General features: G+C 51.1%; 2 protein-coding genes and 1 long non-coding RNA gene across 5 annotated transcripts in view; 2 read left to right on the forward strand and 1 right to left on the reverse strand.

The window, feature by feature from the left end:
* The window catches only part of AMFR (autocrine motility factor receptor), a 29,366-nt gene extending 20,348 nt beyond the window's left edge, over positions 1–9,018 (forward strand). The window contains exons 12-14 of the mRNA XM_027466647.3: positions 843–926; positions 5,788–5,972; positions 7,441–9,018. Of these exons, the coding sequence (XP_027322448.2) occupies positions 843–926; positions 5,788–5,972; positions 7,441–7,588 (417 nt within the window). The 3' untranslated portion in view covers positions 7,589–9,018. The remainder of the gene's footprint in view (positions 1–842; positions 927–5,787; positions 5,973–7,440) is intronic.
* Positions 9,019–11,106: 2,088 nt separating this feature from the next.
* Positions 11,107–25,843, reverse strand: part of GNAO1 (G protein subunit alpha o1) — a 130,784-nt gene continuing 116,047 nt past the window's right edge. For 2 of the 3 annotated variants that reach the window (XM_038185398.2, XM_038185401.2), the window contains 2 exons: positions 15,050–15,203; positions 11,107–13,085 (listed from right to left, as the gene is read on the reverse strand). In XM_038185398.2, coding sequence (XP_038041326.1) covers positions 12,898–13,085; positions 15,050–15,203 — 342 coding nt within the window. In that variant the 3' untranslated portion in view covers positions 11,107–12,897. Of the gene's footprint in view, positions 13,086–15,049; positions 15,204–17,518; positions 23,849–25,843 lie in introns of those variants that run through there. The other variant, XM_038185400.2, reaches the window with a different exon arrangement.
* Positions 13,082–17,617, forward strand: LOC106014473 (uncharacterized). Its single transcript, XR_005268827.2, has 2 exons — positions 13,082–13,660; positions 16,272–17,617. It is a non-coding gene; the product is annotated as an uncharacterized lncRNA (long non-coding RNA).

Below are 25,843 nucleotides of genomic sequence, written 5' to 3' on the forward strand. Positions count from 1 at the left end.
AGTATACACATCCAGTCCTTGCCGTAGCACTTGGAAGGCCTTCTGATATGTTAGGATAATAGCTGTTGTCTCAGTTAGTCGCACTTTAGCATTATCCATGTGCAATACAGGACGCTTTCTTTATGTAGGAAAGCCAGAAATCTATCACCCACGCATGCAGGATGCCCCTGGTCAATACGATTGGACTGCTGGGTGCGTCCAGTGCTTGTCTCTACCATCTCAAATGTGCTACAGAGTGCCAAATTCTAGTTAAAAACAAACAAAAATAAATAAATAAAAAAACCTTGGGATTTGTTTTTCCTTTGTTTAAAGCTCCGTAAATGCAGTATATTCAGTCATGTACCAAAAATATATTGAAAATGTCCTAGCTAGACTAGAGACAAATATTTGTTCAGTTACAGCAGCTCTTCCCCGTTGCTCGTGTGCAGAGCCTTTAGAACATTTCCAGTTGATTTCTCTGCTGACACGTAATTGAATTGTACTATTTAGGAAGGTTTTCTGCAAAGAAAGTATACGGCAAAATGATGCCGTGTTCTTAATTAGCGATAGCAGATTTCAGTAAAGCAGTCTGGGGACAAAATTTGTGCTAATAAGAATATTGAATTCTGGTTGTGTGCTCATCAGATAGTGCTGTTATCTGGAGTGCAGTTCCAGTCTGTGTGTGGGGAAGCAGAGAGAATTCTCTTTCAACACAGTGCATTCTGTTTATTGCTTACTTATCTGTTTCTAAATTGAACACAACACATGATGTGGCAGAAGGCAGAGTCTGAATGTGTTCGAAGGGCTTGTTTTTGTTTTGTCATTTCACACGCTGTATTAAACCCATGATGCTTGCATTTCAGCGTGTAGAAAACGTTAGACCTGCAACAAACAACCCTGTGGAACGGCACAGTACGGATCAGGAGGATACTGAAACTGTCACCCAGGTAACTTGGCATAAAAATGGCCAAAAAGCACAGTTAGAAATTGTATGGACAGAGAAGTGCGTTCGGTTCAGCATCAGATCAGGCTGGTGGCCGCCCTCTGCATTTCACAGGCAACTGAAGTGCTGTAATCTCTGATGACTTCAGCATGGTGGTCTTGTAAAGAATTCTTATTTTTCCATCTGAATATAATAAAACACGTCTTTACCATGAGGGTGACAGAGCACTGGACCAGATTGCCCAGTCTCCTTCTCTGGAGATGTTCAAAACCCTCCTGGATGCCATCCTGTGCAACATTCACTAGGGGACCCTGCCTGGCAGGGGAGTTGGACCAGATGATCTCCACAGATCCCTTCTAACCTCAGCCATGCTTTGATTCTCTGTATATTTCTTTTTACTAAGCTTTTCTTCGTTTCTTCAATGAAAGTGCTCTCAAGTGATGCAGAGAACAGATGATCACATCTTTGTGTCTGTCAGGCCCACCCCGTCTATGGAGTGGGAAGAGCAAGACAGCAGATGCTTTGCTCTTCGTGTTCCCATTCCCATCCTGTAGGTCTCCAGAGACTTCCCTGAAAATGAGTAGTGTTTCTCTTCTGGGTATACGAATTCTTTGTGATCTGGAGGAAGCGCTGCAGACCTGGGGAGCTTTGCTGTGAGTGGAGTGGGATACAAACAGGGCCAGGAGACAGTAGCCCTTTTACATGCAAAGCACGGGAATGACTTCTTGCTTTTCCTCTCGAAGGATTTAAAGCAGCATGGCCTAGCTAAAATGAGATGGGAAGAAGAAAAATAGCTTGCAAGTAGAGTGAGGTCACATCGCACTTCTGTTTTTCCCTGCCTGGAGTAATAAAACCATGAGGGTTTCTGTTCTATGAACCTTCCTCTCAGCTGGGTTAGAAAGAGAGTGGATTTGTAAGGTGGGCAACTTTCTGACCCCTGCAGCCTTTATTGGCCTAAGTAGCCAACCTGCCACTCACTTGGAATTGAAGAGCAGCAGCTCCCTCGTGAGCAGGGAGCGAGAGGCAGGAAGCTTTGCTTCGGTTCTGCTGCTGAGGCTGAAGAAGAGGTGGTGAGGGGTGGGTACAGGTGGTTGATAAAAGCCTGCAGTAGGAGATACAGAACTGTAGGAATGCAAATCTTGGCCTGGATCTAACAACTCTGGTGTAACTTTTTTGAGTTAACTAGTATGTTTTGGTAGTGTTTTCTCTGTTCCTTGTGAGTAAAATCTCTGTTTCTACAAACAGCCTTGAACTGGTTTGTGTTAGCTGGGAGCTGGCTTCAGATCCTGCTTGTGTGTTTGTGTTGCTGTCCCTTTCTTCCTGCCTGGCTCTGCCTGTTTCTCCGTCCTGCTACTGAACTTTAAAAACCTAGGAGGGGACTTCAAATGTGGTGACCCTGAAGGTGTGCTTGGTGTGAGTTACAGCTCAGGCCTTTGTTCACATGAAGTGTTGTAGCTGGAGCAAACTAAACCTGCTAACTGGATGGTTTTTGCTGCCCCAAATTGGACTTGCAGGCAAAGGCTGAAGAGGAGGCCTGAGCTGACCATGTGCTGAGGAATTTGCTGCTGGGTGCAGCAGGGGATGTGCCCGTTGCTGCTCTCCCTCCCCTGCCTCCTGCGTGCACGAGGATCACAGACCAGTGTCTGAACGGGGCAGCTCAGCCAGTCCCTCTGCTCCAGTTGCTTGTATTTAAGTTGGGGACATGTAATTAAAACAAATAGGCTTGCTGCTAAAGGCTTTGACTTCTGTGTTGTAGACCTGGCTGCCTGCCTGTTTTGGTCCATGTTTTCTCCTTCCTGCTGCATCCACACCATCCTCTGGTTGTACTGCAGATGGATTTTACAGAAATGCCCCTCTGCGAACCTTGCCACAGGAGGGCTGTGCTGGGAGGCACATTCCCTGGCAGGACAGGAGACGAGTGCTTTTCCAAGGATGTGAGGCCAGACTGATTGCTCTGTGCCTTTAGCATTCATTTAGGCTGGCTCAGAACAAGCTGACCACTCTTGTTAGGTAGCCACAGGGGTCTGCCCGGGAGACAAGCTTGCTCAGCTCCGTTCTGCTGATACTTTTTCTGTTGCTGAGGGAAGACTTGGGAGCTCAGGGCCATCCCCTAGGAAACTCCAGTCTATTTTTCTCTCTCTTCAGTTCTGATTTCAGTTTTTAACCAAGTACTTGGCATATTAAAGACTTTTTGCCAGGAGAATATTTTGCTGTAGTCAGTCAAGCTCTTGTCTGTGTGGAAAGATCTAGCAGCAAACAAGCTACTTCAGCAGATTGCACTTGATTTTTAAGAAGCTTTTTGAATGCAAGAGGGGAGGGACATTAGGAGCCCTCATCATCACACGTGGGCGAGACTTGCATTTCCAAATAGTGGAAAAATGTAACTTCACACCTTATGACACAGCCCCCAAGAGAGAGCCTGGCAGCTCTAGTTCCTTTGTGTTGCAGCTTTACAGTAGATTTTACAAGCTTTCAATCTTATCTTCTCTTTTTTTAAATGAATATGCCCACTGGTAGTCTTTGTACATCTCCAACATCATGGCAAACCCATTAGGGGAGCTCACATGCTCAAATAAAAGCACCCTTCTTCATGGCCAAGGTAGGTTTTCCTCTGTGTGTCGTGTTACAACTTAATTCAGTCTAGAATTCTATGATCTTAAGATAAAGATAATGACATTTCCCCTCCCCCCATCATATGTACCTTGTGGTTTTGGGGTGTCAGCGCTGCCATAAGGGTAGCTCAGAGACATTTCTGAGCATCAGCACAATATAAATTGTTAAAGGCTATTTGTGAGATAATGCTCTGGACATTGCCTACCTCTACCAGTGTTGGCCTGTGCACTTAATAAGATGCTGTGCACATACTTTTCTCCTGCTGTATATTGAAATGTTAATGCTTCCAGCAGCGTGCATAATGCTCGATGTGCTCCTTCTCTATCCCTATCGTATTTGCCCTCCCTTTTTTCTGACTCTACTGTTAACTCCCTGTAAGAACGGGTCCATGAGCAGCTACAGCTGCTTCCTGCAAGCTTGTATTTTCACGTGCTGAAATGTATTTGAAGATTATCCTTTAATTTTTTTTTGTGTGTGTGTTTATCTGTTAATCCTGAGTTTGGGTAGGGCTGTTCAGACCTACCTAGTAAGCTGTCATTATGAGGCAGAAGCTTTCCTGGTGCTGCTGAGAATCCTTGAGAATCCTGTTTATTGTCATTGCTTAAATGCTTGGTGGCTCTGTGCAGAAACACTTCCAAGGCATCCCATGGGTTTCATGCACTTACTGATTTTATCTTGGGGGAGTGGGTTCTGTAGCGTGAAGGTTTCTGCATCTGACACCTGCGCTGATACTGAGCCTTGTCATAACTCCTCCTGCAATTAGTTTTGATCCTTTTGTCTTCAAAACTCCTCAGGGCTCTCTCGTGTTCTTACAGAACAATGCTCAGGGGATCGATTTTGTGTCTTTGTAGCTTTACAAGAAAGAAGTGCAGTTCCATCTTCTAATGGGGGAAAAACATGAGCTTGTCTGGGCTTTGGCCATAACGAGTGCCCTCCTTGCTGCCCTACCTGGCCGAGCTCCCCTGTTCCTTGTCATTGATGGATGTGGTGATGAGAAGCAGCGCTTGGGGTGCTCTGTGCCTGCTCTTCTGGATCTGCTGAGGTCATCCTGCCCTGGATAAACAGGATCAGATCTTTCAGGGGAGCTCTGCTGTCCTCCCCTCGCTCGAGGCAAGCCAGCAGTATCCCCATCTCCTTACCCCAGCATTAATCTGTCTGCTGCAGGGAGCCCTCCCCTAAGTTCTTTCTTGCTGGGTGCCCTCTGAAGGCATTGTGTGAGTGAGCTGGCACTTTGGGGACATCTCTAGGGTTTTGGGGTGACTCAGCTTGCCGTGCACATCATCTGTTAAAATCCATGCACTGTACGCTGTGCCCATGCTGCTGGGACTTGAGCAGTGGTCCCTCTGTACCCACCTGCCCCGCTGTCATGTCTCCTGCAGTGGCTGAGACCCAAACCTAGGAGCTGGCTTGGCTGGTAGCTCTCTGCTGCACCCTCCTTGTTTCAGAAATCCTCTGGGATGCCAAATGATAGCTCGACTCTCAAGCCTTTCATCGAGGCGATTTGTTCCTTGAAGCTGCCGCGCTCAGCAGCATCTTGTTTTCCCCGGCAGAGCTGATCTGATGGTGTGTGACAGGACGTGCTCAGGATCCGCCGCTTCACCTGCGCTGCTGTGCCGGCGTCAGCAGCTCAATTTTCACATCAGTGATGCCTGCCAGCTGTCCAGGGGGAAGAGGTGGATGTGCAGGGCCGCCAGCTTCTTTTATTGACACGCCGGGCTCGGGACAGTTGCCAGCCTCGCTCCAGCGGTCCCAACCCGCGGTAATTCGGGTGCTGCAGATCCTGCTGCCGAGGCCTCGTAAAATCCCTTCTCACTCCCACGTCCTCTTCGCAAGCACATTTGCTGTTCTTCCCTTGCTGTGTGGATTTCTGCCTTTTAGCTTCTTTACTGTTACGCTGCTTATCAAGTCAGCCCCAGAATCTGGCTGTATCAAATGCCCCGTTTTCAGACAGCATTAATTATGAGTAATTAATGTTTATGTCTTTGAGATCACTTTCAAACATGGCTACGAGATAGAGCATTACAGAATACAGGCGCTTTGAACATGCTTTGAATTAGCTTTGTTCTGTACTTTGGCTGGGGCTTTCAAAGGAAACCAAGGGAGACTCTAGCTTCTTCCAGTGCCTCAGAAAATGACAGTTCTTTGTAGCTCGTTATTTTGATGCAAAGAAGCCCTGTTAGCAAATTTTGCACAGACTTGCGACTTCTTTTCTATAAACTTTTCCTCTCTCCTCCTTCCCCTTTCTCTTTCAGACAGAGAGAGTACCACTTGAACTGAACTCGAGACTGGAAGAAATGGTAGAATTCAGCGAAATGGAAGCAGAACCCAGTGAGGCAGAAGATTTTGAAGCCAGGGGGAGTCGCTTTTCAAAGTCAGCTGACGAAAGGCAGCGCATGTTGGTTCAGCGGAAGGAGGACTTGTTGCAGCAAGCTCGGAAGTATGTTCCTCCCTAAAACTCCAGCCTGGCCTCTCAGTTACACTTCCTCCAGAATGTTTTTTGAATGGATTATGACCACTGAAAGATTGGGTTGGTGCAAAATGTATTAAGAGGAACAAATACATTCCTACAGCAGGCTCAGGTTGCTGTTTAAGACAACTGTCACTGCTAATCCCCGTTTTGAAATAGCATCATGTGTCACAACAGGCACACAGCTTCCTAAGTGGTGATCCAAAGCTCTTTGAAATCATGGGATGATTTCTTCAGCTTCAGTGAGCTTTAGTGTGAGCCTGTAGTAAGCGAGAGAACATTCTTTGTACTGAGCCCTCTTGTGCACTGTAGTTTACCTCCTAGCTTAGGTGTCAGCCAGCACTGTGTGTGCTGTTGCAGCTGAGTTTACTGTCTGGAACTGCTCTTTGCAAATGCAGAGCAAGAGCCCTAAGCAGTAAGCAGCACAAAGATGACAGACTGCCACTAACTAAAACATGCCAGAGGAGCTCACGATTAACCAGTCAGCGCTGTTGAAGGGGGCATGACCGACTCCCTTCCAGCTCAGTTAGTAATAGGTCTTGTATGTAGAGTCTGATTTCACATGAGTTAGTCATGTTGGTGAGTTCTGCTAACATCTAGTTGCTGATTTAAAAAAAAAAAAAAAAAAAAAAAAAAGAAGGAAAAACACTTCGGAGCTGCAGATAAAATTTTTTAGCATTTGTAACAAGCTTTGTCCCTGCCGTTTTATCTCAGGGAGGCCATAGAAAGGGTCTACAAAAAGTACATTGAGTTGTCCCCCCCTCATATTGAAATGCTGTCATGTGAATAACTGGGGGTATGATGGCTTTGAACTGTTTATCTCTAAATAGGCTTTCTCCCAAAACAATTTTTTTCTTTGAAAAATGTTTTTTTAGAGAAACAAAAGCATTTTTGATGTTGTGGTCACTAGTTCCTTATTTGTGTTGAAGAGCTGTGGAAGTGCAAACTGCTGTATTTTGTCACTACCTGCAAAAATGGGTTGGGCTATTAGCTCTGGATGCTGCTTCCCTGTATTTCTGTATTACCTGAGGCTTTGCAGCTGAAGTGCCCTTCCTGTCGAAGTCTCACTTCTTGTCAGTGACTGACTGCTTGGGGTAGACACCACCTGCACCTGGAATGTGCTGGTGGAATAATGGAGACACAGAGATTCAGTAACTCACCTGAAGTCTCAGTGAGCTGCTCTGGGTTATGAGTAGAGCCCAGACCTCTAGAACTGGCTCCCACTCATATGCACAAGGATCTTGCACTGGGTTTCTCCCACTCTGTGCAGTGTGCCATGGGCTGTCTTTGAGTACAGAGCCTGTGTCTGCTTGCACATTATTTTCCAGCTTTCAGTATGCCTTAACCCCCACCTTGCTTCCTGGATGTACCAGCTGAGTATTTTCCAGAGCCAAATTTGGTGGGCTCTGCTCACCCATCTTCCTTTTTCCTCTTGTAGGCGTTACTTAAACAAAACCTCTGACGAGGAGCTGACCACAGAGAAGCCCTCGCTGCCCGAGGGAGCCTCCGCCGATCCCGTCACCCTGCGCCGCAGGACGCTAGCTGCCGCCGCTGAACGGAGACTTCAGATGCAGCAAAACTCTTAGCGCTCGCTGCTTCTCCTTCCTCCTCCTCCTCGTGAGCAATGTTGAATAAATAAATGAAATACAAAAAAAACCCTGCGCTTTCTATACCAGCAGGAAAGTGTCACTTCAGAGTTCAGCTAGCTGTGCTGCCGAGTGAGCTGGCTGCCTCTCTGCTGTATAAAGCATGTGGTCTAATAATGTTTGGACAGCTGACAAATTAACCTTTTTTGTAATATTTTCTATGTGACATTGATCCCTTCCACAAACAAAGGCGATTTGTAAACCTCGGGCATGATTTCTGCAGCTAGCGTGAGGTGTTTGGCTGACTGCACTGCAGAAGCTGGGGAAAGTGTGTTTGAAATGAGCAGCTCTGGGTGCAGGTCACAGAGGGCACTGGCAAGTTCAGCTTGAGACCAGGGAGAGTTATTCCAAGAGGGGAAGAAAGCTTAGAAATTTGCAGCAAACCCTGCGTTAGATGAGCAGGTCCCTGCTCTTAGGTTCCTGCTCGTATCGAGAGTGAAGGAAGGGTGCTTTGCAGGCCAGCTGGAAGGGCTGGAGTGGTATCGCTGGGAAATCAGGGCTTAGGCTGGACGGAAGCTGTCTAGCTACATAATGTAGAAAAAAATGAAATCATGAATTGTGCAGCAAAGTGCTAATTCGCATTGATTCCAGCATAAACTAGTTTGTTTACCATTGCTGGGCTCTTCTGCACTGGCAGACTTGTAGTTCTGCTCACTCCCCGGGGCTGCGCTATTTTCCCTTGTCTTTTATGGCCAGAAAGAAGCGAGAGACTGGGAGGAAGCGAGTGATGAAGGGGCACGAGGGGAGGCTGTAGCCCCTGGCATTCAGTGTTACGTTAAGCCGATGGAGTACAATCGAAAAGCCTGCCTGTTTCGGACTTCAGAGCAACATGGATGGACTTCAAGGAAGAGGCTGGAGATAGCTCTGATATCTTGCTTTTTTATTTCATTTTTAACCCCACGACTTCACCACGAGACTAGAAGAATTGGGGCAGCTGGGCCTTAGGCAGGCTGCAATCCAATCTGCTAACCTGTGATTTTTCTAAAGAACTTTTGACACGAGATGCACTTGGAACCGGCAATGCTAGCTTGCATAGTTGAATTTTACATGGCAGCGACTTAATTCTTAAATTCCTGATGAGTGACTTCTAGCATCACTGCCCTTTAGAAGGAGCCCAGTATTATCTAGAATTGTTGGTAACTTTTTTTACTGTTGGTTTTTAGGGACATTTAAAGGTGAACTTAATGAAAGGAGTTGCATTGATGTTTAGGTGAAAGTAATTTATTTCAATAAAACTTTTTGGGAAGCCTTACCTTGCAATGCTGTTAGTAAACTTCAAAGAATTTTTTTGAGATCATTGGTTTTGCTCAGAGCACAGCTGTTTGTTTTTATTGTTTAAAAAAAAATAAAATCTTGGTCAGTGTTGGAAATTGTTTGGAAATTTCTGTAGTGTGTCTTATGTTCCTGGCACGTGTTTGGTTTGTAAATGCAGCACTTGCACTTTCGTCGTGACAGGAAGGGGGACCAAAGGGAACACAGTGGGTTTAGGGAAGGTTTTTCCAAGCCCTCGGTTGTCAACCAGTTACTGGGCCTGGAATCCAGCCATGCTGTGAGCATGAAGTTGGAAGAGAAATAGTATCTGGAGGACTGTAAAAATGAAGCAGGGTTTTGAACTGTCTGATTGACCGCCCCAGCATTTATCACCACACACTCACAAAAACTGTTCCCTGACTTCTGATGCCCGTGCTGGTCTGGGAAGGTGCCAGCAAAGTGGCTGCCCTTGGCCAGCACCCTTCTCCCTTTGTGCTGAGGGCCCTGCTGTGGGTTGTGTGAAGCTGGTGGCAGCTTTGATCCCTTCATCATCATCCCGCGGCTGCTCCGAAGCAGGAGGTGAGCTGGTCTTGCACAAACCCCTCTTGCTGTGGAGCCTCCGGTGGCTGAGCTTGGAGTGGGGATGAGCAAGGGGGGTGCCCAGTTTGTGGGGTGGAGGCGAGTGTCCTGGAACTGAAACCAGGAGCAGAGGGAGAGCTTCAGAGACCCCTGGGCAATTCCTCATGGATTCATCTCCTCCTGTTGTGTTCCTGACCGCCTGCGGGCGGCTTTCCCCTTCATCCTGCTCCCTGGTGGCTCCCTCTGGTGCTGGGCCTGGTCAGCTGTGGGACGGCATCCGAGTGATGTTGGTGCTGAGGGTGCATTAGGGCAGGGGTCAGTGGTGGTCTCTTGGCTCTGCTCCCTGGAAAGGGAGAAGCTCGCTTGGCTTTCCCTGCATCGATACGAGCCGCATCTGTCCCACCAGAGCACCACAACCAGCAGGAACTGTGAAGAAATAACTTCACCAGTGTGGGACCGAGCGCCTCATCTAGCCCAGCTTCCCCTGCTCCATCCAGTTCTGTGTCCTGGGCAGCTCGGGGTGCACCCGAGGCAGCGGTGACCCCCTCCCCATGGCCCAATGGGGTTTAAAAGTGTTCCTCCACCTCCTGGGCAGCTCCGGCCCTGCTCCAGCCAAGCCCCCAGCGCCTGCTACCGGGGCCCTGCAGGGTGCCCGGCCTCTGGTGCCCCTTGGGCCATGAGCTCAGTGGCTCTCGGTGCTCCCTGCCCCTCGCTGGGCTTTCTGCTCTGGCTGAGAGCTGAGAACCCGCTGAGAACCCGCATCCTGCCCCGGGATGAATGCGGCGGGGGCCTGGGTGAGGTGTGAGGGCCTGAGGCCGCGCAGAGCCCCCCTCACGCCCGGCCGCAGCTGCAGGCAGCGTGGTGAGGCCGTCCCGCTGCGTGTGGAGATGTTGGGGTGTGCCGGGTGTCCCTGCTGGCACAGGGAAGCCCATCTCTGCTTCAGAACCGTGCCCGCTGCTGTCCCAGGCACAAGCGAAGCGCTGAAGCCGGCCGGGCTGTCCGCAGGCTCTGCCCTGCACCACACCTCCAGGGGCTTTTCGCAGCCCGCACAAACAGCTGGGGCTTGGGTTGCCGCAGTTCTCCTCCCCGTGCCAGCCCCAGGTGGTTCAGCCTCGCATGCACAAACAGCAGCTTTAGCAGGTGAAAATGGCTTTGCTGCGATTGTCCCCCAAAGCGTTTTCCTAGTCCCAGCAGATGCCTTCTGCTGGCTTCTCTCGGGCAGTTTGTGGGGAGCGAGCGAAACAACCCCAAAAAGTGCCCTCGAGCTCAGTCCTGGGGTCTGTCCTCGGCCCAAAGCTGCCCAAAGCCTCGCAGGGGTCGAGCTGTGCTCCCTCGGCTCCCGGTCACCCTGGCAGCGGGGTGAAGGCGATTTTGGACAAAATTACTGTTCACATGGGGTGGGAGCAACAACCAGGCAGGTCCCACACCCCCACCCCACAAAAAGCCTGATTTTTCCGGACCACCCTGCACCAAGCAGCATCAGTGTGGGTTGGTTCTTTCAGCATTGCAAAAAAAAAAGGTGATTTTTAATTCTTTTTTTCCATTTTTTTCCTTCCCTTAGAAAGGCAAAGCGAAGCGGGAGCGTGGCGAAAGAAGCAGCCGGAGACGCGGGAGGGGAGAGCCCGGGGTACAGACAAACATTCTCTTTATTGAGCTACACATGAATTTTCCATTAGTCAGAGAAAGAGATTGGCAGTGTGTAATATATCACAGAAACCTCACTGATTGGTAATAGAAAGGCTTAGAAAGACCTGGCGCTTTATATATATATATATATAATATTTTTAGTTTCCTCTTTATTTATTCATTTTCTTTTAAACAGGTGTGACTGCTCTTCTTCAGCAAAGATAACTCTTAAAAGTGAAACCGTGAAGACGTCTGGTTACTAATCAAAGTAGAAATGGTGAAGGATTGGTCATGAAAACTGTGGCTTTAATGTAAACACTACATTCGATTTTTTTTTTTTTTTTTACTTTTTGTGGTTTTGTGTGTTTTTTAAAATTTTTAAATTATTTTCATTCTCTCTTTTTTGTATTTTTGTCTTTTTTTGTTTGTTTTTAAAGTTTTTTTCTTTTTTTTCTTTTTTTTCTTTTTTTTTGCAGCACAAACATCCCCACATGAGAAAAAACACCATTCACTAAAAGGGAGGACATGGGGTGGGGGGGAGAGAGGGAAGGGGGGGAGAAAAAAGCAGCACAAAAAAGCATTCACTGGAAAGTGTTAAAAATGAATAAAATGAATAAAAACAAAAAAAAAAGAAAAAAAAAAGAAAAAAATATGTATATATGTATAACCCCTCCCCGAAGCCCCCAAATCAACCCCGAACGGGAAAATAAAGACGCGGAAGCCGATCTGGTGTGAAACACGGGGTTTTGGGGAGCGGAGGTGGAGGCCGGGCAGGGCTGTGCTTCTGGATACGGGCCGGAGGCTGAACGAGGCGCTGGAGCCAGGAGGGGATGGAAAAAATGGGGGAAAAAACCCCGGAATGGAGAGCGCCGCCGGCCGCACCCCTGGCTCCCGGCTGGGGAGGGATTTACCTAAAGTGAGGTGGAAAATTTAAAAAACGAAACGAAACCAAAAAGCCCCAAAAGGGGAGCGAACGCCAGCTCGTCCCTGCCCGCACGGAGGATGCGCCGCCGCGCTTTCTGCCCAAAACAGCCGGGAAAAGGGAAATGGGAAAAGATCTTTTGTTTGTTTGTTTCCCTTTTTAGCTAGGACGCACGGCGAGGAGGGAGTTCTTTTTTTTTTATTTTTTTTTTCTTTTTATCCTATTTCCCTCTTTTTTTTTTTTCTTTTTTTTTTTATTAAAAATAACATCCTTGAGCTTCCCGCCGCAGCGGCTGACCCTGGCCGCGGGGCACTGGAAATAAAACCGGTTCATCGTAAGAAGAAGAAGTCAAAAAAGAGAAAAAAACAAACAAACGAACCAAAACTACCGAAAATAACCCAAACCCGCTCAAAGACGCGCCGGGAGGAGACGCTCCCCCCCGAGAGCACCGGCACGGGGCCACGGGCAGGATCCGGCCCCAGCCCCACCGGGGGGTGGCCAGAGCTGGAGGTGCCCCAAAACCCCCGAGGCGCACCCAGCTGAGGCCAGGGACCCCCCTTCTGCCCGCAGCTCTTCGAGACAAACTAAAAAGGTGGTCGTGGATTTGTTTTTTTTTTTATATATATATATACGTATATATATAATTTTCCTTATGCCTTTTTATTTACCAACTTGCATGATTATGATTACGATTTTTTTTTTTAATTTTATTTTTTTTTAATTTTCTTTTTTTTTTTTCCTCTCGTTCGGTTTGGTTGTTTCTTTCGTTTCGCTTGGTGTGTGTAAGTGTGTGTGTGTGTGTGCGTGCGCGTGGCCGCGTCGCTTCTCTTCTGCTTCGCCCCTCTCCCCGCGCCGCCGCGGCCGCGGGGGCTCAGTACAAGCCGCAGCCCCGCAGGTTGTTGGCGATGATGATGTCGGTGACGGCGTCGAAGACCACCTGGATGTTGTTCGTGTCCGTGGCGCACGTCATGTGGCAGTAAATCTCCTTGTTGGGCGAGCGGTTTTTGCTCTCGAATTGTGCTTGGATGTAGGCGGCCGCGTCCTCGTAGGTGTTGGGACCTGCGGGCACAGGGGGGGACAGCGCGGGGGGCGTCAGGGACAGGCACCGCCACCCCCCTGCCACGCTGCTGGAAAAGTATTTTGTCTTGAAAAGAGCAGGCAAAACCCCTTTTAGTCCTTTTTTTTTTTTTAACCCAGGTGAGATTTTTTTCCAGCAGCCCATCAGTGTGACCCTGGGCCTCAGCCTTGCTCCCCAGCATCCGAGGGGCACCACACCGAGCCCCCCTGGCACAAGCAGGCACAACACCCATGGTGCTGCCACCACAAGCTGGGAGCAGGGGTTACCCTTTCCCCTTTATCCCTCCCCTTTCCCAATTTTTTCCCCTATTTCCCCCACAATCTACCCCTTTTCCTCCCGCATTTCCCCATTTTTTCCCCTTTTCCCTTTCTTTTCCCCCCAAATCACAAGCACCTGGGCTCTGCCTCCACCACCTCCCTCCCCAGGTGCCGCTGCTTTGCCCTCCCCACCCCACTCCTCTATTTCCCCCCGGTGAAGGCAGACAGCCCCCAGCTGCCCCTGCCTGGGCTGGAGGGATGCTCGGTGGTCCCTGAGGGATGCTCGTCCTGGCCCCAGGGTAAGTCCCTGCAGCACATCCACGGTGCACAGGGGTGAAAGGCCGGGGGGCCGCATGCCCCCCGGTCAGGCAGGCAGGGGCTGGGAGCACTGGGTGCCCTCTCCAGCATCACCTGTGGGTGCCCTCAGGGGGAAGCCGGGGCTGAACAGGAGCTTGATCCAAGAGTTTGGGATGGGTGAGGGGCAGCCGGTGGGGCTGGGGCCCCTCGGGGATGTGTCGCTGTCTGTTGGCTTGGCCCCTTGGGGAGTTTTGCTTTTGCATCGTGGGCTGGAGGTGGGGGGCAGCTGTTTGAGTCCAAAAATGTGCATTATTGCATTAAGCTGCTTACGGCAGTGAGAGTGGCTGTGCCCGGCCCCTCACGGAGAGCCACAAAGCCTGAATTATGCTCCTGAAAGCGCCTTTGGAAGAGCAGCTATTATCTGGAGATTTATTTTCCTTTTCCAGCTCGATGCTTCCCCTCCTTCCTGGTGCAGGTGGGGGCTGAAGGCACAGGGAGGTGACCGGGTGCCACCAGGCTGCCCCCGTTAGGGCAGGAGGAGCCAGGAGGTGCCGAAAAGCTCCCGGGTGGCTTTGGACATCCCAGCACATGTGGCCTGGGAAGGAGAAGGGGCAGGGGAAAAGCTGCTGCGTGCTGGCAGTGCTGTGAAGCCTCCAGGGGATGCTGCTGGGGGCCGGGGCCAGTCCCTGGGTGCTGGTGGCCACTGTGGGTGCTGGGCAAAGCTGCTGACATCAGGTGTAGGGAGGGGTGCTGGAATCTCTCAGCTGGAACTTATTTTTTCCTCAGAAAAAAAAAACAGAGTGGATTTCTTTCTACAGCGCTGTCTTGATTCCATTTCCTCCAAGCTGAGTTGGTTTCACTCACAAGCTGGTATAATTCCCGAGTGATTTCACCCATTTCTGTTGTGACGGGGCTCTTCCCTTCCAGCAGTGTGCCCCGTGTGAGGGGACGCAGGCGGGAGCCCCATCTTCAAGGCCCTCTCATCTCCACTCCTGCAGCCGTGCTCCAGGCCCTGTCAGCAAACCCTAGGGAAGGCCGAGCGTCCTGTGGGCCTCATGGACTTGGTTTTCCTCTCCTTCCATGCCCAGCGCTTTCCCTTCGCTGGCTTTTCTTGTTTTTCTCACTCCCCTTGGTGGGACCGCAGGGGTCGTGCTCTGGAGAGCTGCTGTTCCTCTGGGGATGCACCTGGAGCTCTCTGCCCCGATGGCTGCTCTCGTGCCTTTGCCAGAATAATTCCCCAAGCACAAGCCATGGCTCAACCCCAAGAGGTGCCCCTTGGGGTGCTGGGGCCATCCCATGGATTGGAGGTGGGCAGTGCGATCGCTGCCCTGTGAAGGTGATGGTGTCCCTGTTCCCCCCACCCCGTGGTGCGGCGCGGCCCCGGCACGTACCTGTGTATTCGGGGAAGCAGATGGTCAGAGGAGACTTCTTGATCTTCTCGGCAAATAGGTCTTTCTTGTTGAGGAAGAGAATGATGGAGGTATCAATGAAGAATTTGTTGTTACAGATGGAGTCGAAGAGCATGAGAGATTCGTGCATGCGGTTCTGCAGCAGGGAGCACGCGGGGAGGAGAGAGAGGAGAGAAAGGCAAAGAGAGAGAAAGAGTTAGAGGAGAGGAGGACTTCTTCTTCCCCTGCACTGACATGGTTAGAAAGCAAAACCTCAGTGAGACAGGGCTGGATGGAGCTGGGGGCACGGGAAGGGGAGGCCGGGTGTGGAGGCCGCGGCCTGTGCTGGGCCTCTCTGCCGGCTGCTCCAGAAGGGGCTGGTGCTGGGGTTTCAGGTTAGTTGGGGGAAGAAAATCATTCACTCATCTCCTTAAAGAGATGTCCTGTCCCTGCTGGGTCCTTCTGCCCCTTGTGAGGCCTTCCACCTCCACAGACACCGTGGTGGAGGCCGGGGGGCACCAAGGAGCCCAGCGGGGTGTGTACGGGCTGCGTCATGGAGGAGCCTTAGCAGGGACGTGGAGGCGACTGCTAAGACCTTTTTTTCTTTTTAATTATCCTTTCCGAAGCTCCACTTGGAGCCTGTTTTCCCCAAGCTACAGGAGCTGTTGGCAGAGAGGAGGCAGAGTGGACAGAGGGAGAGGAGAGAAGGAGGCGAGGTGGGGTGAGGTGAGGCTCCTCCGCCAGCTTGGTGCGGGCTTGGGGGCAGCCGCACGCTGCTGGTGGTGAGAGGGGAAGGAAGGCAGGGCACAGCTCTCAGATCCACCTCCATCATTAACTTACTCTGGAAATTAACACGAAGCCATGCCCAGCTGCTCCACGGCAAAATCCAGGAGAGGCCGCAGGCACTGCAGTGCTCGCGGACACCCAGCACAGCCGAGGTGGCTCGGGCTTGCCTGGATTCATGAGAGCACACGTGTTTGCTAATGAAATGATGACCCAATTACACATTTTGGAGTTTTCCATGAATGTTTTATTAGTGAGTCATTTTCTTAGCTACACTCTGACTGCAGCTTTTGCATGCAAAATTTAGCAGATGTCTGATTTCATCTTGAAAGGCTTTGAGATTACGCTGTTGTTTCCTTGGCAAGGAGTAGCTGTGAATGCCAAGTAGTTGCTTTCCAAAGCTTCTGGACCTCATTTGATCCTTATCTCTTTTTTTTTTAAGGAACTTTTTCATGGGAAAGCAGGAAAACCACGGCAGATGGATGTGGCTCTTCTTGCCTTGATCGAATGGCCTTTGCAAAAAACGCTGGGTCCTGAGGTTTTGGTGGCAAGTAGCTGGGTGGGTTTTAGTTGGTTTCAGCTCTTTGTTCATCCCGTTTTGTTCCATAAATGCATGTTAAAGAAAGGAGTGCTGCTGGAGGAGCAGCTGAAACGAACAAAGGCTGTGCCTGGGGGAATCTAAGCCCCAATGCAAAGATTACCCTGGTAACTTCTGAGCCCTGGATATCTGAGCAGGATGGCATCCTGGGGGAGACCTTACGGGATCCTCCATACAAATACCAAAGGCAAACCCCTTCTCCATGAGCCGGTCGTCATCTTCAGAGCTGGCCTGAGATCCTGCCTGGGCTGCAGGCTGGGAGGTTCGGGAGCTGCTGAGGCCAGGTCCAGCTGAAGTTACACCACTGAAAACCGGTGAAGTCAACAGGAATAACATCTAACTTCCCATGTTTGGGCTGATGGAAAATTTTCCCTTGCTGTCTTCGAGTTTGTGTTTGTGCTTTGTGTTCCTTGCCTCCAGTGATGGAAGCCCTTTGGTTCAGACACAAAAGAACAAACTGACACGAGTTACTTTGAAGGGACCGAGAGGTGCTCCAAGTATTGTGTCACTGCAATGGGGAGAAAGCACGACTTACTGAAACGAACCAGAAATAGCTCTTTTGTCGCTGTGCTGATTGATGGAGGAAAAGCAATGCAAAACTTGCTGCTTGTCACAATTTGCAACCACGATATGAGAGGAAAGCTTGGGGAAGCGGGGACACTGCCAACAAGCAAAGGACACCAGCCATGCTGCCCACATCGCCCCACTTTACTTAAATGGCTTTCATGCAGGTGCTTGGATCAGATAAACACCACAGACAAGCTTGGATCAGATAAAAGATCACAGCCAAATGGCAGATCTTTAAGGCAAAAGGGGTCAGGGTGGAGGTGGCTGCTCTCATGCCCCGGTGTTGTTGCACTTGGCAGCGAGTGGCACGGATACAAAGGCGATCACTCACCTTTTGGGCTGATCCTTTTCAAATTCCTTATGGCCAGGTGAGTGAGGCTGGGATGGACAACTGCCATGGGCTGGATGGACAGACAGATGCTCTGCCATGGCTTCAGCAGTGCCGCAGGATGGTGACAGACAGCACGGAGCAGCAGGGCCGAGAAAAAGCAGCGCACGCTCAAGGGAGACACAATAAAACCCTCTCACGCTAGAAAAGAGCTGGCACTTTATTAACATTTTGTAACTAATAAATACATTACCGACAGCCAATAAATTATTACAATCGCTAACGCTCTATGAAACCAACGGACAGTCACTCTTCGTACAAAATTACAGTTAATACAGGCTGGGCCATCGAACATGCAGGAGGAATGGCTCGGCGGGGGGGCGGCACGAGGGGGCCCCCGGCGATCCGTCGGGAAGAGGTCGGTGGCGGAGAGGGGACAGCGGGCAGGGCAGCCCTGAGGCACGGTGATGGTCACTGTTCCCTTGTTGAGCTGGAGGGAGGGGAAAGGGAGGTGGGGGGAGAGGGCTGAGGGTGTTAAATGGGGTGGTGCTTTGTATTGAAACATGATGCGCGTGTGAGGCGGAGAGGGTGAGGCTGTCCTGGGTGAGCTGCGGTCCTGGAGCTGGGCTGGGGAGGGTTTGGGAGGATGTGGGGATCCTAGAAAATGAGAGGGGTTGGCACGGCCCTGGGGAGAGGGTGGTGAGGACCTCGTGCTGGTACCTGCTGCACTCTCCTCTCCCCACCTGGAGCCCAGCATTTGGAGGCAGAGCCTCCTGCCAGCGCCACGGGACAGCCAGGGTTTGGTTGTGAGACTGACGTGAAGGCTCTGTCAGGGTGGGTGATGCAGCTGTGGCTTCTGAATTTTTTTTTAGGGTGCAATATTGCAAATTGCAGAGGGAGAAGGTCTCAGCAGGGGACCTGAGCTGGCTTCTCCCAGCTGCGGGGTGCCAGCTGGGAGGCTCTGGTCCTTCTCCAGCAGATGCATTGGCCTTCAAGGGCCAGCACGTGTGCCCTGCCAGGGGCAGCATGGATCAAGATCTCCCCAGAGAGCACACAGGCTGCTGGCTCGGACATGAGAAGTCCTGGGAGAAGTCCCTCTCCATGGCCACGTTCTCAGCACAGCCTCCTATATAGGCCACGTACCTCTGTCTGTCAGCATCAATTACACTGTGGCATCGCAGGCGCTCAGAAATTACCATCTACACTTGAGTCTTGGGGCTTTTGGGGAGTGTTTCTGGCTGCTCTTTCCTCGGGGGAAACAGAGGCAAGACCATGGTCTGCCCTTCTGGGCAGCCTGTGCTGGGCTGTGCCCGATGGGGTTGGGAGTATTTCCTGGCTGGTTTGGGGTGGTGCTGTGCTGCACCGTCCCTGCTGACCTGCACGCTTCCACTAATGGGTATTTCAGGCTCCTTGGACAGGGTTGGGGAGCTTTTGGTCATAAGCCTGAAGCCAAACCTGGCCCATGACAAAGACACGGATGTCCCAGAGCTGCTCTTACCTAATGGAGCTGATGCTCAGCCCCGTTCCCAGGAGCTCTGCCACAAATATCTCACGTGCCATGGTGCAGGGTCTGGCAAACTGGGGTGTTCTGGCAAAAGGACATCTTACGGGGCTAACCCTCACCTCTTGAGGACCACTCCTGGCCTGGAAGCAAAGCCCGTTCCATGCCCCGATCAATTAAAGGCACTGGATATATTTTAGCACATGGCACAGCTGCTCTTGTTAATACCTCTAGTGTCCTTTAAAACAATCTAGTGTCCTTTAAAACAAAATTGTGTGTCCTGAGGACGTCCTGTGAGGATGTCCTCCCCTCCGTGGAGGTCCAGGCTGTGGTCCAGCTCTGGAGCCTGGGATTTGCCCACATTGTGCTGCACCTGGGCCCTGGGCCTTGCTGGGAAAGTAAGGAGAGCCCTGAGCCAGGGTGAGGGTGAGCAGCAAATTCTCACAAACTCCTGATAGAGGTGGGATTACTGGGAAGTGTCTTTTGGAGGCTGCTGGGGCACTGCAGGAGGCAGTGGCAGCAGGGATGTGCCCACGCTAGCAGACGGGCGGCCAGAAGGCCCTGCAGAGAGCTTGCACTTCCCTGGGCCACCCGTGAAAGCCAGAGCATGGTACGAAAAAGCTGGCCTTTGGGATAGGGAGCTGTGTGTGCAGCTGTGCTCCCCTGGCCTGTATTTATTGCTGTAAGCCCCGCTACTGCTGCCTCCTGTGCGAGGTGGTGGCACATCCCAGTGCCTCATCTAGGGGTTCATTGCAAGCTTTTCCTTCCACGGGTTTCTCTATTCTGTTGAAATTACTTTTTAAATAAGGGTCCTATGGGGAATTTTTTCATCCTGTGTATCCACACACCTGGCCCTCTCGTTGCTGATGGAGCACGAGGAGGGTTTCTGTCTGTCTGCTGCTGCCTGAAGCTCACCGTGACTTGTCAGAGCTGCTCTGAATGCGGTGCCACGTGGATGCTGCTGCTGGACCGGGTCATTAAAACCTGCATCCACTGAGCCACCAGCAGGCAGGCCAAAATCAGGCACCGTTTGCACGTTCCCCTATTAGCTCTGAAGGGTACACGCAACATCTCTAGGCAATTCCTGCAAGGACTGCCGGGGTTGAGGACTGAGAAAAAGCACCGGGCAAAAAAATTGCCTGCGAAAGGCACATCTGTCAGAAAGGGCCTGGGAGGGATGCAGGAACCCAGCGGTGAGTAATGCTTTGGCAGGCGTTCTTGGGGACAAAAAAAAAAAACTATACAAGGCCATCAAGTGGGAAAAATAGTAGTGTTTAACGCTGAAAGCATTTCATCTTTCAAACACCGTTTCAAGCCTTTGTCAGTTAATCCTCACGACACTTCTGTGAGGGAGGGAATGTCAGCAGCAGCAGCTGAAATGAAGCTTTAGATGTACAATATGCCAAAGAAAATGAAAGAAAAGGCTCAGTGTGTCAACATTTCCTCCTCTTTTTCTCTCCTGCGTCCCTGCGGAGTGCCAGCTGGGGATGATAACCAACTGCCTGGGGATGCTGCTGGGGCTGGGTGGCTTTGCACCTCCTGGTCCCCTTTTGGGGTGCCCGAATCCAGCCCAGCGCAGGGTGTGAGAGCACCCGGCAGGACGGGTGGCACAGCTGCATTCAGCAGAGTTTGGGACTAATTCAGATTTTCTTCCCCAAAATATTCCTGCATGCTTTATGCTGGAATCTCCTGGAGCTTTGGCTTGGTGCTGCCTTTGCTGGGGACAGCTTCTGTTACATGCTGGATCGGAGGAAATGTCACGCACAGCAAGGGGTGGAAATAGAAAGCCTCCCAGCTCCTAGAGCTGCTGATCAAATTATTCTGATGGAGCTTCCTAAAGCGCTGCTCTGCTGCCCGTGTAGGCACCAGTGCACTGCTGTACACAGCTTCACCCTGGGTCTGGCAATAATGTGCGCTTCAGGTATCAAATGTAACTAACGTGCAGCTTCCTAGCCCTTATCTTGATGCTCAGTGCAGGTGTACATCACCCGAGCAAGCTCCAGGAGCATCCCTGTCGACCTGGGTCCCTCCAGCTAATTTCCTGCCTCTTTCCATGCCAGGAGCACCGTCCCGCTGCTGTTGTGCGCTGCCTTGAAAAGCAAAGCATGGAGATGAGTTAATTTGATAACCTCAGGCTGCTGTGCAAGAAGAGGGCTCTGCATTGGGCGGAGGGGAAGTTTGGGGGGTGAGACCTGAGTCCTGCGTATTTCTCTTTCATATTCAGTGCCTGTTTAGGCACTCAGCTCCTCTTCCTGCAAGAAGCAGCAGGCTGGTGGCATCTTACTGTCATTCCCTTGGCTTTAGTCTCTGGGGATGAGAGCTCAGCACGCCTAGAAATCTTTCTGAGGCTGCGGCAGGCAGCTGGTACCTCCTAGGGAACCAGAGAGAACTGGGCACGTGTTGAAAACCCTTTATTTGAGGATCCTTCCCCCTGACTCTGAAACTCCTGGGCTAAAACAAAGCCATGTGCAGGTGCCTCGTGTTCAGGGCTCCTTTGGGCTGATGGCAGCGTGCTGGCACTGTGGAGGGGCTGGGGGCTGCCAGAGGACTTTAAGGCTGAGATTCCTCTGACTCTGCCAGAGGAATTTAAGGCTGAGATGGTGAAGAGAAAGGTGGCTTGTGCCGGAGCAGAGACCTGGTGTTATGGCTGGGAGCATCCAGCAGAGGAGCAGCGAGCCCTCCCTGTGCAATGTGAAACAGTTCTATAATTATGTGCTAATTAAGGGGGTGCTGGCACAGCTGTGAGCCACGCGATGGGGTGAGGTGGGTGAGCACCACCCTGCTTTCCTCCTGCCCTGCATCCTGGGGTTCTGTCAGACCCCCGCCAGCACCGTCCCTGGCAGAGCACAGCCTCGGATGGCAAAACCCCTCCAGCCTCCCGGGACCGCTTCTCTTCCCATCTTTCCTTCCTCCCTGCTGCCTCAACCTGCCTCATCGCCCTTCTGCAACTTCTGCCCCAAACCGAGCCCCCCAGACCCCAGCTCCTGTCCCCTCCGTCCCTTCCTACCTGCTCCTCACCCTGCCTCCCGCAGCCCCGCTCACCTGGCCCCTCGCCTTTGGGCTGTGCTGCTTTGGCCTGCTCTCACGTCACCTCTCCTGGGTGGGCACAGCAAGGAAACAGCCGTTCTCCTGCTCAGATGTGGCACTGGAGGAGTCCCTGACCTCTCGAGAGCTGAAAGCAAGCCCTGGTGGGGGCTCTGAGGAGAGGGCAGCTGGACTCGTGGCTGTCCTGGAAAGACTCAGGCTTGTGGACTTCCACGAGAGGCAGGGAAGGAGCTGGGAGGTGGCTGTCTCACTTTTGGGGTGGACTGTTAAGGGTCCCTCTGTGTTCCCAGAGGTCACACCTGACCTCTCAGGCTCCCCCTCCAACTTCACCTGGAGCTTGTGGCGATGGCAGGCCACACGTGCCCCAGCCCAGCCTTGCTCATCCTTCCCTCTGTGCCCACACCTTCTGTCATGCTGGGTGCTGCTCTCGTCCTTTCCACACCTCCCCCCTGACTTTCCTTCCTTCCTTTCCTTTCTCCCTTGCACTTGTCCTTCCTGCTCCATCACTTGGCACAAATCAGCTCCCTGAGCCTTCCCTCCCTGTTAACAAACCATCCCTCGTGCTTTGGATACGGGTAAAGAGGTGACCCGGTGGGGGCACCAAACCTGGAGCCACCTCTCCTGGATGCTCAGGGAGGAGGTGACACAAGCCACCCGCTTCTGCTCAGCCAGGAGGCTCCGGATGGAGGCCTAGGGGCATTTACATGAGCTGAAGGGACACCTCGCACCCCACCATCACCTGGTGAGGTTTCCAAAATCACCCCTCTGCATTTTAGGTACGTGAAGGTCAAACCCTGGCTTTGTGGGGACGGCGAGGGCTGTGCCTTGCCATGAGCATCCCTGGTGCTGTCTGTGGTGCACACGCAGCCCCGAATGGGACACATCCTGCCTCAACTGCGTGGCACACAGGGAAATCCCCGTCACCTGCTGGCCACGGGCATCCTCACGGAATCATCTAGGTTGGAAGAGCCCTCCAAGGTCACCATCCTCGTTACAGCCCAGCCCGCTCCATGCAGCAGCTCCGCGGGACGGGAGTAAGATCCGGGTTACTGAGAACACTAGGCAGATTTTAACGTTAATTTTGGAAAACTGGAGGTAAAACTGTTACTGGTAATGAATGCTTTTAGGCAATGCTTAGTAGGTTTTGTTACTGCGTCCGTCTTAGACACCAGCACAACTCAGTATGGCTGTTTCACTTGTTCAAAGAGCTGGCTGAAAAAAGGGAGAATGTACAAAGCCAGGCTGCCGGGGCTGCGTTCAGCACCCCCTCTGGCTTTGGGGTGGGAACTGGAGCCACAGGGTACCTTCAAAATGGTCACGTGTCTAGTACTTCTCAAACAAATAGTAATTGTGAAAAAGATAAATAAGGAGAATTACAAATATCCCTTATTTTCAAGGGAAAAAAAAAGAGGTTTTGGTTCCAAACTACGCTGTTGCTGACAAATATTTTAAGGCTTTGAGTTTTTCTTTTTTTGTAAATGGAGTATTTCTGTTTTTTGGCAGTTGAAATGCACTTTGTGGGAAATGTATTAGCTCCCTCTACAGCACTGTGAACTGGAACGGAAGAGTAGAAAGAGGCAGCGCGGGGAATTCACCCAAAATAAACCAAAACAAAATCAAACGGGGCTGGGGGGAGGCAGAACTTGCTGCAGAGTTTCCTGGGGCAGAAGGAGGGGTTTACGTACTCCTTCCTCATTGCCTTCCGAGGAGGAGGAGAAGAAAGAGAGAGGACCTGTCCGCGGGGCTGCGGGCGCTCCTGGCGGCTGCGAGGAGAGGAGGGGAGGAGAGGGCTTTAGTAGAGTCCGCATCCCCGCAGGTTGTTGGCGATGATGACATCCGTGACAGCGTCGAAGACGAACTGGATGTTGTTGGTGTCGGTGGCGCAGGTGATGTGCGTGTAGATCTCCTTGTTGGGGGACTTGTTCTTGCTCTCGTACTGAGCCTGGATGTAAGCCACTGCCTCGGTGAAAGAGTTGGGGCCTGTGAGAGCCGAGAGGAAAGGAAAAAAGAGCAGGTTAAAGCAGTCCCATAGCCCTGTGTCTGCAGGGGGAGGGTCAGCAGCTGCTGACACCATGAGCAGCACGCTGTGTAGGAATGAGGGGGGCTCGCAGGGCTTGTGGGGATCCCGCTGCCACCACGTGCAGGGAACTGGTCCCAGGGATGAGCACTGCTAACAGCCCAGTGCTGTGAGGAAGAGGATGGCTCCACCTGAGCCATCTCAGCCCTGGCTGTGTGCGGGGCTGCTGTTGCGTCACGCACGGAGGTGAAATGGGTGAGGGAGAGGGGGCAGGCTCTTGGGCAGCCTGTGATGAGAAACCCAAAATAAACTCCTCATGATGGTGACAAAAAAAGGAGTTAAAAAAATCTGCCAGGAATGTGGTAAGTACTTGGCCTGGTGAAAAGGTTGTCATTGTTTTCCTTTTTTAGACTTTTTTTTTTGATTAAAATTTGTTTTAAATGGAAAAGAACAGTTAAAACATCCACGAATTGGGGACAGCAATGGTAACCGTGTCCTCCTTTCCCTGAACTGCTAAGAGAAAAGGATATGAAAAGAACTAACCTGTGTTACAGAGAAAAGTGGATGAGCAAAATACCAGGAGCAGGCTGTTGCACAAGGATTGGTGTAAAGAATTTGGGACTAGATCCACACACGGTATGCAAACGGGAGGCATTTTATGAAAGGGAAGTTGGGCTCTCAAAAATCTGAGGATTTAGATCCCTTCTGAGCTAGCAGGGAATCACTAACGCCAGCTTGGTTTAAAATGTGCCCTGGATTCTGCTGCTGCTTTGCTTAGTATTGTGGATTAGTTAAAAGCATGGGTGAATTAAGGGGATGGAAACAGTCAGTGCTGTAGCACGCAGCGAGAGAATTTGTGAATGCAGTCTTCTAATAATTCTCTGTCAGCAGAACTAATGGACATTAGAAACTTCATTTTATTAAAAGCATTTTGTGTAACCGACTTTCGATGTTAGAAGCCCGCCTGTTTGATTTATGGGCTTTCATCAAATATTTCTTTTTAGCTCCAGGGCAACTGTGCCCTTAATGCTGCTTTTTCACCAGGCCACCAGGCCAACTGCAGGCGTTTCTTGGTGGGCTTTCTTTGATATGTACGAAGCAGACTTCTGAGGGCCTCATCCTCCGAGCCTCCCCTGGCTGATTCCTTCATGGCCATGGTCAACAAAGCACGAGGGAGAGAGCTGAAGGGATCTGCCTGGGTCTAAAGTCTGGGCTTAATGTTAGCATGTGCTGACCTCTGTCTTGTGACAGGACTGCTGGGCGCCTCTGGGTGAGGCATTCCTCACCGCTGGCTCACCTCCCTGTTGGAGCAGAACCAGGACTTTCAGTGCCCTGGTGAAGAACAGGAGGGGATCTTGTGGGGCGTTTTAAAAGGCTGAGGGGATAAGCTTGCAGCTCAGCTCTCATTTTCCTAAAGAGGAGTGCTGCTGGGGGGTCACCTCCTTCTCCACCACTGCCCCATGCCCCCACCCAGCCTCTGCAGCGGTACAAGAGAGGAGAGCTCTGGGGCTGCCATTGTGATGAGTCCCAAAATCCAGAATGGCACCTCAAGGAAATTTAATGCATGTTTGGGGTACTCTGAGAACTGGGAAGGATTGCTTTGGTTTACTGCCGTGTACTGAAGAGCTCTAGAAGCAAGCTATGTTTGTTTTCCTCTGCTGAGAACTTAGCCACATGTGTACTAGGGTCTGCCTCCCACACTGAACTCATCTCTTGGGCTGGAATAATTTAGGGATGAAAAGTTAAATCTGAGACTACAATCCCTGCTGTTCTTGTATCTCGACCATCCGAAGCTTGTAAGAATATTATTTCAGTGCAGGGTTACTGGGAGACTGCAGCAAAGATTAACAAAATCAGCTCCACAAAATGTGAAGAAGAAAGAGTGAAAGGTGCAGGTTCGCTTCATTGGGAAAAGGGAAAAAAGGAAGAGGGTATAAGAAAAAACCTTCCAGTATAAA

The sequence above is a fragment of the Anas platyrhynchos genome, chromosome 12, assembly GCF_047663525.1.
Source record: "Anas platyrhynchos isolate ZD024472 breed Pekin duck chromosome 12, IASCAAS_PekinDuck_T2T, whole genome shotgun sequence".
Classification (NCBI taxonomy): Eukaryota; Metazoa; Chordata; class Aves; order Anseriformes; family Anatidae; genus Anas; species Anas platyrhynchos.